Raw genomic sequence first — 15,304 nt, 5'->3', positions numbered from 1 at the left:
AAAAGACATATTGTAAATCCCCCTGTGGCAAATTTGTGATTTGTGATATTGGGCTATACCAGGGGTCAGCAACCTTTACTGTCAAAAGAGACATTTTAGGCAAAAGAAAAAAATAAAATCTGTCTGGAGCTGCAAAACATTTGAGCATTGTGATGACGGTAACACAGTTTATAGTCTAAGTATATAGTTTATAAGTCTAATGCAGTGAGGGCCAAAGTGCAAACGACGGAGTATTAGGGCCACATTGAGGGAAAAAACATCTGAGATTCCCAGAATAAAGTCATAATATTACGAGAAAAAACATCAGAGATTTCCAGAAAAAGTCATAATATTACGTGAATAAAGTCATAATATTACGAGAATAAAGTCATAACTTTACGAGAAAAAAAGTCGTAATATTACGAGAATAAAATCATAATATTACGAGAAAAAAGTCAGAAGTGTACGAGAATAAAGTCATAACTTTACAAGGAAAAAGTCGTAATATTACGAGAATAAAGTCATAACTTTACGAGAAAAAAGAAAATAACATGTAAAATTACTACTTTATAATACTATGACTTTATTCTTGTAATATTATGACTTCATTATCGAAATCTCAGATTTATTTTTTTCCCCTCAATGTGGCCCTAATACCCCGTCATACCATAGACCTACAACAATGATAAATAAAAATGAAAATGCAAACAAAAAAACAGTTATTCATTTCCATTTTTAAGAATCCACAGCGAGCCACTGGAGAGGGGCCACATGTGGCTCCGGAGCCGCAGGTTGCTGACCCCTGGGCTATACAAATAAAATGGACTTAATTTACACAAAACAAATAATTATAAAAAAAACACACTTGAAAAAAATACTTTCATCTTCTTCTCAATACATTTGTATTTTGCTGTTTTAATTTGAGTGTAACATTGTTATTTAAGTCTAAGTATAATGTGAAGCAGATTGTAAGTAGCAGGCTGTCAATCTAACTTGCTGTTGCACACTTTGGCCACATGGTGGCAGCATTGAGTCATATTGCGGTTACTCCGCCAAGTGCATCATGGTCCTTCTTCCTGTTTACGTGCGGTGCGATGCGAACAACCTGTTAGCATAGTAGAAGTAGTAAAGTAGTAAAGTAGTAAAGTAGTAAAGTAGTAGGTAAATACCCACAATATGGTGTAAATATTCCTGGAAGACAGTGCTGAGTAATCTCCGGGAAGTTCGCCGTGGGTTTGTCGAAACTTGTTGTGATGTAAGTGTCCTATTGTAATTATAATAATTATTTATTTACTGTTGCAGTGTATTGTGAATGGCATCAAAGATAGTATATTGACAAGAGCAGCTCCGTTTCCGCCAGTGACTACCAGTAAAACGTCCGCCCTCAAAGAGCAAAAAGTAAAACACAATTATTTCTATTCTGTAGTTATATTCTACCGAAATGGCCTGTATTGGACAATAACATAATATATAATAAGCATTTTCAGTTCAAAATGACGACAAAACGCGGGAGATTTCTCTCTTTGCTTCTATACTCTTTGATGGCATAAGCGGACCGGAAGTAAACATGGACCCAGGCTGTTGCCTAGCAACGCAGTGCCGTTGAAAAGGTCTATACATGGTACATTCCCAGGTTATCTTTGTGGGTTTATGGTTGTTAAATATGTATTTCACAGGGTTTACTTTATGTTTTCTGTCTATAGCAGCGGCGGCCAAACGTTTTCCCTTCAAGGGGCCAAAACTGGAACTCAATGGTGGGCCATGGGCCAAAAGTAACCTATGTTAAGATGCAAGAAGATACTAGGATCCAAAGGTCCCCTAATTGAATATTATTTAAGCTTTTACATTGTTAATTCCTTTAAACCCACCTGCTGAATACAATTGGGCTTATTCCCAGTCATACCCAATTTATACATTTCCAAGACTGTTTAGGGGCCGTAGTATGCAGAAATATTCAAATACACCATTTTTAGAAAAGTCGAAAATAACACATTTATACTGCATTTTAAAAAACGCCATATTTTTGCCCCAGACTGCATGTGATTATCATAAAGTGGGCATGTCTGTAAAGGGGAGACTCATGTGTACCCATAGAACCCATTTTCATTCACATGTCTTGAGGTCAGAGGTCAAGGAAGCCCTTTGAAAATGGCCATGCCAGTTTTTCTTTGCCAAAATGTAGTCTAAATTTGAAGCGTTATTTAACCTCCTTCCTGTCAACTAACCTGACATGGTGGGTATCAATGGATTCCTTACGTTTTGTAGTTTCATGTGATACCTTCACTGTACCTCTAAAAGCCTGCTAGGGCCTCCGAAAGATAGCAAAGTCAGTCAGGATCATAGCAGGCCTTTCAAATAATAATAAAAAAAATGCTAACATCTGGTGGGCCAAATTGAACCGGATCGAGGGCCAACTTTGGCCCATGGTCCCAACTTTGGGCAGCCCTGGTCTATAGTCATAGCCCACTGCCGTATTTTTTTTTTCTTTTTTTTTTTCTTTGGAGTAATTTTGCTGTTAAAAATGGCCACAAACTGTAACAGCACGAGTTGCTCTCTAAAATAACAGCTATACGCACGTACTTGCAAATGTGGTCAACAATAAAAATGAAAGCTTCAATAACCCCTGAAGTAACTGGGTCTTGTGTGGCATCTAATTCCGTCGGGCTACATTTATAAAAAAAAAAAAAGCATTTCCAGGTTGATTGTTAAAAGAAATCTCAACAAATTATACAGGAAATACAGTTCTGTAACTGTCAAAGTGCCTGCTTAACAACTGCTAACTCAATTTTGATTAGTTGAATTGTGTTAAATTGTGTCAAAAGACATGCAGAAAAATTATGTTTAACTGCAATTTAACTATTAACGAACTAATATTCAACAATAATAGTGGAATAAATTACTAAAAGCTGCTAAATAAAGCAGCTCAATCACAAACATGTACCTCACTTGTTTACTTAGCTTACTAACTGGAAGCAATTTAAACTAATGCTATTTGTTAGGGACAAAAATAACCTTTTGGGGCCCACAACTTTACTGTTCTGGTACAGTCCCCCCGCTCTCACGACCTTGTTTCTAGCTGCAGCTGTTTCCAGTGAAAAAGTTAAGTGCGCTGCCTGCCTGGCACCAAACGGCAGACAAAGTTAGTGACTAGCAAGTGAACATGCCATAGTGGAGCATTTGGCAGCCAAACAGCCAGGTATTTCCCTCAGGAATAGGTAAACACCGAAACAGAGTGCAAAATGCTCCCAATCTCGCAATTTGCACCTTTAAGCTTCTGGCTGTCTAAACACAAGAAAGGGTGCATTACGCTTAAGGTTAGTGAGAGCCAGAGACATTGTAGTAACACTAGCTACATGTAGATCCATTACGTCTTGAAATCACTACCTTTTTTTTAGACATTTGAACTTTATCCTAATGTAATATCTGTTTTTCTTCTGGTTACAAAGATCTTTGGTGTCTGATTACATCAGATGGGATTAAATTGATGCTACAAATAACAAATGTTCTTGCTTATTTAACTAATCTGTGATAAAGAGCATCAGCCAGTGTGACACGTTTTGTTTACTGGAGAGCTCCTCTCCACTTCCAGACACAATATTTCTCCTCCGCTCCTTGCCCTTTCATTGTGTCCCTTGTGCTTCAATAACAGCATTGATCTACTCACTTCCTATATCACAGTCCACCCACAACCACTTGTGAATGATCCTTCATCATGTTACGTCTTGCCCTGCTAGCTGAAGTGCCAGATGATACCTTGTTGAGTTTAATCTTGCTCTTCTCTCTGCTGTGGAGGTGACCAGAGATGTGGTAGAGCACCGTGCTGCTCCGCAGACGAGCTGAGCTGAATGCAGAGCCTGTTTTCACCCTGCCGCGGCGTCGCTCTGTAAACACACACAGGCACACAAAAGTTAGTACACATCCCCCTTACAATACTTTACCCCCCAAGGTTAACTGCTGATGACTGCTGAATCAGTCATTATGCCTGATGAAATACATAATATTCTGTCCTGAATAGGAAAACATGAATATGCAACAGGAAGAATGTGTCATTTCTGAGCGAATTGCAGTTCGCTTTTGTAAAAGTCAAATAACTTGTGCTACCTGTTGTGATTCACAATATTCAGCCATAAATGTTGGTTGATGATGTCTTATTGTGTAAACAATATCTCCAGCTAAACAGTGCAATTTTCAGCTTTGATAAGTCGCTACTGGGGCAGAGAGGCAGTTAAGGCTAGTATGGTAGATTTTCTTTGCTCGATTGCTACTAGGATGGTTTTGTGTGTGCGCTTGCTGGCATGTGTATTTCTTCCAAGTGTATTGTAGTAGTAGATAAAGTAGATAGTGCAGGAGTGAAGTGTTAAGACTGAGCAGATGGGTAATGGGAGAAGGCACTTTATTGCTGCTGGGTTCTGAGCCCCATTCTCACTGTTGTGAACCCACAGGAAAGGACTACGGCCAGATTGGCTTTAGGGGGAATAACGGCAATAACAAAGCTGGAGGATAGAAGTGATAACTGCTTTTGAGTGTCCTTTAGAAAGTGTGTGTGGTGTGTGTGCGGTATGTGTGCGGACCCCAGACGAGGCGAACAGACAGGGCCCATCCATAATGCCGTGCAGCCTTGGGGGACGCGACACGGCAGGAGCACAGAGACAGAGACGTGCTTATTTTTAGATCTAATGAATTTCCCTCCACTTTTATAGCCCTTCTTATGGGGGTAGAGGGTGAGCATAGCTGGGGAAGGGTGGGTGTTGTGTATAAGGGGGGAGGCCGTAGGCATGTAGGGCAGATAGGGGAGGTGTACTGTAAAAGCAGCTGGAAAAGATGAGAGACAGAGGTGATGGAGAGAGAGAGAGAGACGGGTGAGGAAAAGACAGAAAAAGGAGAACGCAGAGAAGGTGAGGAGAGGAGACTGTTGACGCCAGAGACTGGGTTTCCCCCCTTTTCACACACCGTCCACATTGTCCAGACAGAGAGCTAACTAGGTCACATCCGAGGTGTCTGTCTGTCCTTGAAAGGCTTCCCCAAAGTGGATGGAAATGCCCCAATGATGTCATATTGTCTGCTAGGGGTGGGGAAAAAATAATTTCACCTATGTATCGCATTTATTTATTTTTTTTACAATTTTTTAATAGATTTTTTAATGCCAGAATCTATATATTTGCTTCATTTGAGTCTATGCAGAGGTAGAAGGCAGTTACCGCTTTTATTGTTGTAGTCTGAGTAACGTGACGTCATATCCGTTCCGTATCCGTCAACCAAAACAAACCACAGCCGGCCGCAGCGAGACGAGAAAGCAGAAAACGGTGAAGGTTCCACGTGGATACGACCTGCACCCTCACATTTTAAATCCAAAGTGGTAAAAACTACACATACAGTAAAGTATGGAAACACTTTATTAACACTACATTACCAAGAAAAGCAGAGCTAGACATCACGGCTAAAGCTGTATGCTAACTCCGTCATGGACAGGAAATGTTAAACGCTGATATATTTGACTTCAGGACATCTCTGACTACATACTTGCTTAAAATCAAAAAATTTTTTTGTATTATTTAGATATTTTCCAAAGTAAAAGTCCCTAAAAGTGTATGATTCAAATTTTTCCCATGGTCCTGTGTTAAAAAATAAATAAATATTTTAAATAAATCGCAATATGGAATCCTAATACTTATAGAATTTCTAACTTAAAAATCGCAATATCGAATCTGCACCCAAGTATCATGATAGTATCGAATCGAATCTCCAGGTTCTTAATATTTCCCTTTTTAAACACCTTTAATGATCCCAGGTTCCATCACTGACGATGTGTCTAAGTGCATCAGTAGATGTATATTTAATTCATGATTTTATTTCCGTCCGTAATCATTGATACAATTATTTTCTATGCACTTTGTAACTTTGGTGTTTTACAAGCCAAGTTTCCCCCCCCTTCTACACCCCTTTCTAACTGCAGTGAGAACAGCATGAAAATGGAAATGTTTTGTGAGATTCACGGGCATATTCTCATTTAAGCTCGCTTGTCAGACCCAAACCCATTATAGTGAGGCGTTGGTCGCTGTCTAAAAGCATGCTGCATCAGCCTCTTTCGTTTTCTATGAAAAGCGTTTCATTATGTGGGCAAAAATAACGTTGCTTTCTGCTTCCTGTTCTCCCTTATTTACAATAACGAGAGTAATTAGGCAAATCCAAGGAAGGCAGGCCTGAGATGAGAGCAGTCAGTTTTGCTGACTTCACTCACACGCTCACACATTGACCCTCCCTTTTGCTTTGTAGGAGGCTTTTGGCTTTAGCTTAGGTGTTGCCCTTAAGGTAAACCTTTGAGGAAATTGATTTTTAAAAAATTGCAATTTTGCTTCCTTTAGTTGCTCTTTGTATTTACAATGATGAATATAATTAAAATATGTGAAGGAAGGATACATCACAGCCAATGCTGCACCTTTATCCTTAGAACTAAATATGAGATTGCATAGGGTTTCCTAAAAACAGATTACAAAATACACGACTATAATTACAAACATTAAGCTGGATATCACAGAGGTGTGTCTTTATAATCTAATGTCGCTATTTTAACTCATCAGGCTGTACATGAGAGATAAGCAAGAATCTATCAATGCACATTCCCCCACGGAGGTTCATACGAGACGGTGTAAAACATATTTATTTATTTATATATATTTTTAATTTCCATTGTAGTTAAACAAAAGGCCTACAGAAAAAAAAAAACCTGCGCCAATGCAATGGCCTTAACATACATTCCAAACTAAACAAAGAGTAAACATGTGAGAGCTTTATATGAGTGGACATTTCCCCCTCTTGTCTATGAACCATTAGAATTCATTCAATAACAACTCATCTTCCGCATACACACACATACTGACCTTCCTTCTTGTCCTCTTGGATGGCTTTGGCTTTAGTGTCGGTGATGTCCTTAAATGAAGCCAGAAAGAGCACCACGTCTCCCTTCTCGTTCTTAATTGGCACAATGTCCAGCAGGCACCAGAACAGCACAGCTGAAAGAAGAAAAAATACTCTTATTAACACTTTTATGCACCATCTCTGATTATACTCGGAATGGATTTAGCATGTGTGTTTTAGAGCAACAGTTTTGATCCCCGGACTTATTAGTCAGCCTATCTACAGTGGGAAGTCCCCGGGGAGAAGCGGAGCCTTAAATAGACCAAGTCGCTGTTCCCCAGGCACAGCAAGAGATGAACCCATCGCTGAGGTCCCATCTCCTGTTAAATGGATTGCTTTTCAGAGGAACTGCAGGTCAGCGTGGGTGTTTCTGCGTGCTTGTGTTCGTGTGCTTGTGCTCATTACTGTATCACTTTTTTTTAGTTTGATTCATAAAAAAGATATGAGAGGAAACTGATTATGTTTTGGTTTGGCAAGTAATATATCATTATGTACATGGGTGTGCAATCACTTCAGTTACGTTAGTCTTCAATAATTAAAACTGCGATAATCAATATTTTATAATAACAAAGGATTAAATGAGGATGTTTATGTGACAAGGGGTTGCCTGTGGTGATAAACCTGCAGATAATTTACACCAGCACTTCAGTTCCTCCTCTACTGAGCATTTTCCCATCTTCAAGCACATTTAAGCTCTTGTTGATCTTGTTTCTACTGAAAGCGACTATCTGGTGAACATAGTGGAGCATCTAGCAGCTAAAGAGCCAGATATTCTTCTAAGGAGTTGGTGGAGACCAAAACAGAGCTACAAGGAGAGTAAATGGTAGAGCTGTCCTTGACCAAACAAATTCTTAGTCGACCAACACTCATACGATTTTGTTGACCTATTGATTAATTGATTTAATCTACAGATCTGTAAAACTGAGTTTCTCCACAAATAATCTCACAAAAGCACCACTTTAAATCTTGTGTTTACCAGAAATGTGCTCATAAGCTTCTTGGAAATAAGTCATTCAGCATGAAAAAGCATAAAAACGACTAAAGAAATCTTGGTCGACTAAGACCAAAACGACTGATTAGTCGACCAAGAGGGGGCAGCCCTAGTGAACAGTAAACTTACACTGAACAAATGGCCATAAACACGACTCCAAATGAATGCTAATGTTGCTTTGCGTCTGCTGGATGTGTACAGTGAATTGGCAACTTTTTGCTAACCAGTTCTCCATATTAACTTTATGAGGTGATAATATGTCAATCGTATGTTTACAGTTTGTTGTGGTGCTCCCAAGTGGCCAAAAATCAATTAATGCAGATATACAGTACGTGATCCAATTAAGTCAAAAGTAACTCAAACTAAATCTCAACTGTGTGATGGGTTGCCAGCATATTTGGTACAGACATTCATGATCCCCAGAGGACGATGACCAGCTGCTCTGAAAAGGCCTGAATTCCCATCAGCCTCGGCTGTTCTTGTTATGTAATACTAACGTGAATGCTAAGTTGCCAACGCTGGTGTACTAATAAGCTTAATGGTAGCATTGAGAGTGCTACAGGAATGAGTCCTAAAACATGGAAATGAGCATTTTAGCACTTCTGGTTCCCTCGTCTGGAAGTCAATGGGTTTTTGAAATGGGTTTTTAGTTAGATGCCTGAAATAAGGTCTGTGGTTAACACAAGCTTAAGAGAATTTAGCGTTTTGTTCTACGACATATTGTACATCAATAAATACCCCACTCATTAAGCTTTTATGTGTCTTAAAAAAGGTGGTTGCTAACAAGCGGCTAAATGAGACTACTAAACGTCATCACGCCGACTCGTCTGCCTTTACAGCCTCGTTGTGCATACTTGCGTTCATTTGACCGTGATGTAGTTCGTTTATAGCCTAATTTTAGCTTTTTTTAGGCTGAGTCCGGCAACATAGAGCTGAGCCTGACAGGCTAAGTCTAAGATGTTCTGAACGGACCACAATATAGAGGATACACATTTTCAATTTGGGTAACAACACGGTCTGTCTTCTGGCTCCAACTTTGAATTTCTTTAAGGGTCTTCTTGTAAGAAGAACAAAATGATGTTGAGCATTAGAGCGTCTCAGGGGTTTTCGGTTTTAGCCTTGTTAATGTTAATTAATTAATCACATCAAATTCAGGCTAATCTGCATCATGCTGTGGAAGTGGCACTGGTATATTTTTTTCCTGGTAGTGTTATTAGACGGAGGGGTGTTTTTCATGTTTCCTCTTTGATAGTTTAATTATTTAATGAATTACTTATTCGAAGGTCAACTAATAGTTTTGTCATCTTGTCACCTTTTATCTTTAACCTCAAATACTTGTCATGTACAGTAGATTTTGTCAAGCTGAACGGCTTCAAAGCAGCGGTCATGGTTTAACTTTCATCCTTTTCTAGACTAGAACTGAATTGCTGATGAAGAGGGATTTCCCACGGAGTTCCCTCCCATCACTCCCACTCACTAAATCTTCCTTGCCTGGTGATGACTCAATCACAGTGTTTTTTGTCTCTGAGTGTGTGTGTGTGTGTATGTGTGTGTGAATATCTGCATGCATGCGAGACAAGGCAGCACTATCAAGCACACAGCGAGACAGAGAGCGTTCCTGATTGCGAGCGCGCAGCTTCCTCTTTTCTCAGGCTGACAGACGGAGGACAAACCGAGTCAATCAGCTACGTTTACTTTCAGGACTCCGCTGTGACAGACGGAAAGAGCGGGATGAGACAACATAAAAAGGCAGACGCAGGGAAAGAAAAAAAAAGCAAGATAAGCAGGGGAGACACACAGACTGGCACAAACAGTACTATGTGGAAATGGTAAAAGATGTGGGTGAAAAGAGAGACAGAGGGAGATGAAAGGTAACAAGAGGAAAGAGAACAGAAGGGAAAAGGAGATCTGTGGGGGGATGACAGAAAAGACAACAAAGCAAGAGACAGAGTGGTGTAGACGGTCACATCTGTGGTGGTATTAGCAGGGCTGTGTCTGTGCAAACTGCACTGAGTCATCTACGAAATCTGCCTTTAAAATATTTCTTTGATCACAAATGAGATGTGCAACCCCTACCACTTCTCTGTGTCTGAAACTAAAATGATGTTCGTCGGATAGATACATCACTCAGCCAGTGAGCAGTTAGGGCAAAACAAATCAAAATAACCCCCTCCCAAACATGAACATGAACTGATTATCAGGCGAAGAGTTTGTCCAGTTGTCATGGAATTGCAAATGTTCAAATATCCATTTTTTTGAGCACTTTATATATTTCTTGTCCACATTGGCTCGGAAAAAAGTAAAAGTAAAAAAATGTCAAGTAACTTTGGTGTGAAATGACAACAGTTCTCTTCCCAGCTCGTCATATACTGACACTTTGTCAGACCCCTCGGCATCACTTTTTGGTCGCAGTAAACACGTGCTTAACGTTGTGAGTTAAAGAAAAATACTTGCTTAGGTTTACTGTAGGCAACAAAACCACTTAGGTTTAGGAAGAAACAACATAGTTGGTCTTAAAACTACAGCGTTTGTACACTGAAAATTTGAGGAACATGAGACATGAACGATGAGCTGATTGTAAAGTGAAAGTGAAAAGTGTGGTGACTTCAAATGGGGTCGTGTTTACTGTGTTCACGAGAAGAGTCCATATGAACGCCCCTCTCTTGTCGCATTCACGACCTCGTAAGTGGAAAGTTCACGAGTTTTGACGTGTTTGTTGGCGTTGTCAGAAATGGCGCAGGCCACAAATGTAAATTTTTCGGTGCATAATAAGTGAATATATTATAATTGTAGTCGCATATTGTTTTTCTTCGTAATTTTATAATATATCTGAGGAAAATGTTGCTATTCCCAACGGCCTCATCTTTCTCCTCTGTCATTATGCTTTTGCATTTCATGCATTATGTTACTCGCTTGCTAAATTGTTAGCCTCTGTGGCTTCTAGACGCCGACAGTAACGTTAATATTGCCGTAGCTTAGCAGCGGTTCTTTCACGACTTAACCACTTGAACGCCAAGCATATCATGTACATTACTTCCCATGTTATAAACACAAGCTCACGAGTTTCATTTAAAGGCACCAATAACGCACGGGACACAAATAGCGGTCTCCTGGATGTTTGAGTTTTATGTTCTTTCTTTTGTGTTTGTTGGCCCCATCCTGCTCCCCTCTCATCCGCCCTGTGTGTCTCTTTCGCTGTTTTAACTACGTCACCACAGTCATTCCCTGTGCCTTTTCCATGTGTGTTTACTGTTGCCACAAATGGGTTTACATTGTAGTTAATGGAAAGCTCGGTGCGTCTCGTACCGCCGCTAAAGGGTACCCTGTGCGTCGGTATCGAACACCGACGGCCATGACAAAGCACCGGTATTTGACGCCCTGGGAATGAGAACGGGCTTTAAATAATCAAAAGCTCCAGAACAGCTACGAAATGGACCTAGTAGTGAGACCATTTCATCTACATTTTGCCAGGAAGTGAGGAAGAAGCTTTCAAGTCTCAGTCCTCTGCAGAAATGAGAAAGCTTGCGGTGCTGATACTGTGTAACAAATAACTGATTTCTCTTGATTTGTGACCGAGCAACTGCAGAGGAAGTCACCAACTAACACAAATGCCGCCCGGGTTCATTTTAAAACCACACACACAACAGAATCTACTGCAAAACATGAAGCATAAAAGTGAAGAAAACTCTGCATTAACCATGCAAAGGCACATGGCACCATCCCACATCACAGCAAGCATGTATCCACTGATGCTGAGACGTGCTCATTATTTCCGACTTCATTTTGTTCACAGGCCAGCTGGCTAATCAGCGAGGCACACACCAAACCATACCGCACCACGGCAAGCTACTGGGCTCAGTGTAATCGAACGAGACAGGGTTAAGGAGTCACTAGCTGACAGCGATGACAGTTTAATGTGTCTCAGCGTTAAATAATAACTGGAGGACTTATGTGACTGATTGCTTAGTTTAATCACCTTTTAATGAGAATGGGCCAATAAAAAAAGTTATACATCCATTAATCCAGCCATCTATCCACGGGTCCATCTATGCCAATTTAAATGTGGCTTTTCCAGAAATAGCCACAGAGAACTGCCATCCATTTATGGAAATACGCCAGCAATGTCCACCATGGTAATCGCTCTGTCTGTGCTCGCTCTAATGGCTTTCTGTGCTTGTCTTCTTGCCATGGGTCCAGCACTTAATTGGTAAAGTGTTGAGGAAGACACATAGCCTGTGTTTTATGGTAAAGTGACTGAGCACAAAAGAGCAGCAAAATAACGATGACAACAATTAAACCAACGACTCAAACACAACTAAAAACAAAGTTAGCTTTCCACTACTTACCTGTCTTTTTGTAGAACATGATCTCATCTTTAAACTCCTTTCGCTCCTCCAGGGCTTCATCAATGCTGAGGATGATGCTTTCGCTGGTCTCGGGTCCGTACAGGAACTTACAGGCGCAGCTCTTCTGCATGACCTCGGCCCGAGAGAAGCCTGTAAGCTCACAGAAGCCATCGGAGCAGTAGACGATGGGAAAGCCCTTCGACACCTGTGCGTTGGCCAGGATGAAGTTGCTGTCTGCGGGAGAAAAGGTAAGAAGAGGCGAGGTGAGAGGACGACAAGGAGCTGAGGTACTTACATTATTCTTGAGGCTGTGGGGGGTTGGATTTATGGTGGCATTATTTTATTTTTCCAGCTTGACACACTCATGGATGTCTTTTGTTTCCCCGAGTTTAAAGAAATAATTAGGCAGCGAGTTTAACCCAGCTTTGCTCAATTCCCAGATTCTCTGAGAAGAAAGAAAATACACTGTTAAACTTCACTATTTAACATATCTTCACACTGAACGCAGTGACATAAAAAAATAACATCCAATATGTTTTTCTGACTCTAGGCAAGAAGGAGAAATAGTGAAACTCCCCACAGACCAAACTATAGTTTTAAACTATTCATTATTTTGCTCCTTCAAGAATCCCTGGAGATCCCAGTAATAATCCCTAGACATCCACAGACCCATATCGCTGCACATATCTGGCAAAGCAAAGTATAAATATAATTAATTAGCACTGGTAATAGTAATTAACAGTAACAAGAGAGGTTGTATTTTTAAACTTCAATTGACTAAGCATGAAACCTGCTATAAATTTTCTTTTGGCCACTTGGGAGCAGCAAAACAAGCTGTAAACACAACAGTAGGCACAGATTTTTGCAATACTAACGTAAAGAAGATCCGCCGTTACACCGGTTTTGCTTTTTCACACTGAATGAAACAGCGGCGGCATAATGCCACCCGAGTGTGTGATTTTTAGATAGCACGCCGGCATCGCAAGAGCAACAAGGGCATGACGTTAAACACAACAGCGTCTGTGTCTAGTATGTGTGACTCTGTGACTACCTCCGCTGCCGGCTCAGCTGTGGAACAACTCTGTCCCCCCTCTCCGTCTCCGTACCTTTCATACAGAACAGCGAGGCAGAATAACGGCGCAACATTGCCGCCTTGGACAGGCTGTGAAAGGGGTTGTTGACATCATCTCATCTGAACATTTTAGCTAATAGTTGCATATTTTCACATCCAGCAGACATAAACATTTATTTGGACTTGTGGTTCTGGTCACCCGACAAATGAAAGTCCAATAATCTCTCTCTTTACCAGGAGCGACAGCAGCGCTGGAATTGTTATCACCTTGTGAGTCTGTGTGTGATTCATCGTGGTAAACTGTGTGTCCTGGAGACACCTACTGTAGCAGGAACTACCACAGAAGCAGTTTTGAGTACTTTGCCAGGCGTTTATATGTCTGTCTGTGGACAGATTTTGCCACCATGATAGCATCACAACTGTGCAAGATGCAGCCACGGAACTTTACAGGTGTGTAGTTGAGATCAAAATGAAGGCCAAGTTTGAAGGGTAGAGGGGTAGGCAGTGGGATACGGGCCACTGGCCCCCCCACTTTACATCCCTGGCCTGATTTTGCATCGTGACTGCCCGGTAGTTGACAGTAGTTCTAGTTTAGCTCTGTTTTTGGTCTCCACCAACTCCTGAGAAAAATATCTGGCTCTTTCGCTAAATGCTAATCACTCACAAACTTTGTCTGTTTTTGCAGCCCGTTCTCATTCCCAGGGCATCAAATACCGAGGCTTTGTGACAGCTGTCGGCGTGCAATACCACCACAAAAGGCACCCTTGAGTGCCGGTATTAGAAGCACCGGGCTTTCCATTGACTAAAACGTAAACCCACGTTACAATCTGCTGTTCGTTTGTGTCCCGTGTTCACAACATTCAGTGTCATTTCCACTTTACAAACGTAGTAGTTTTAAGCCCAACCATGTAGTTTTTTTCCTCAACCTAACTAAGGGGTTTTGTTGCCTAAACCTAAAGTGACACCAAGGGCCGTGAAAAAGTGGCCGTATGTGACGAGTTTGGATGAGAACATGTCTGTCTTTGTTAGTGCTCAGAAGGTAGTGTACAGTGGGTTTATCAGAGCTTTCTGCTGTAAACAGCTGCCTGTCGCAATATGGCTGAAAAGGAAGTTGATGAAAGCGGTGAGAGTGAACCAAACTGTAAATTTGCAGGCCGTCAAACTAAAAAACTGAACTGAAAGATGCTAAAGGGCTAAGAGGAAGAGCAGAGATGGGTGGTAATTCTCTGTGGGTTGGTCAGTATGAGAGACACCTTATACGTAGTCATTTGATCCCTTGTTTCTATAAATATTGATAAGAGCAGCTTGATGGACATGACCTTTAGCCAGCTCATCTAGGATGTTGTACCACCAACACTCTGGTTGTGAGACCACTGCTCTCTTAGCTTCCACCACCCACTTTTGAATCTTCAGATAATAAAAATAGGAGCAAATTCAACTGGTCAAGAGGTGCCTCTCTGGCTGTTTCACTGAATCACTCTCACTAGTCACTGGGGCTAAAATGTGACCCTTAACCCACAGGTACACAGGCTGATGAGATCCTCAGCTCCGGTAGATAAAGGCTTGTGTGGGCTGCAACACAAAGGTCATTTACCTCAATAAGTGATATATCTGCAAGCCGAAGAGCAATGGAATCCTACTCTTGAAACTCATTCCCTCCTGTCAAGAAACCGACCCTGAATTCATAATACTTTTAGTTGCAGTAAAGAGAGGTTATGTGTTGAGGAGAAATTTGGATAAAGAAAAAGAGTGAGCATGAGTAGAGAATCACTGGGGAATGTGCTGGAGTGATGACAGTGAAAACAGAATCACATTACTGCTGAAGTCGATCATAATTAATTAGACTATTTGTGTCTACCTCTAAATACCTGGTTGAAGTGGACCAGCTGTTTATACCTGAATCCATCTATTATGTCACACAAACACACACACACACCCCCATCCACACAAACAAACACCCACAGTGCCAATGGAGGGCAGGATGATGCTGAGCTGAGCTGA

The 15,304-nt window shown here is 41.0% G+C and overlaps 1 protein-coding gene across 1 annotated transcript in view; it reads right to left on the bottom strand.

The window, feature by feature from the left end:
- kcnh8 (potassium voltage-gated channel, subfamily H (eag-related), member 8) overlaps positions 1 to 15,304 on the bottom strand; it is a 67,721-nt gene that overhangs the window by 36,735 nt on the left and 15,682 nt on the right. The window contains exons 2-4 of the mRNA XM_074613892.1: positions 12,232 to 12,465; positions 6,858 to 6,989; positions 3,733 to 3,860 (exon numbers count right to left, since the gene is read on the bottom strand). Coding sequence (XP_074469993.1) covers positions 3,733 to 3,860; positions 6,858 to 6,989; positions 12,232 to 12,465 — 494 coding nt within the window. The remainder of the gene's footprint in view (positions 1 to 3,732; positions 3,861 to 6,857; positions 6,990 to 12,231; positions 12,466 to 15,304) is intronic.

This window comes from Sebastes fasciatus, chromosome 17 (assembly GCF_043250625.1).
Source record: "Sebastes fasciatus isolate fSebFas1 chromosome 17, fSebFas1.pri, whole genome shotgun sequence".
Classification (NCBI taxonomy): domain Eukaryota; kingdom Metazoa; phylum Chordata; class Actinopteri; order Perciformes; family Sebastidae; genus Sebastes; species Sebastes fasciatus.
This window is presented reverse-complemented; position numbering and strand designations above follow the sequence as displayed.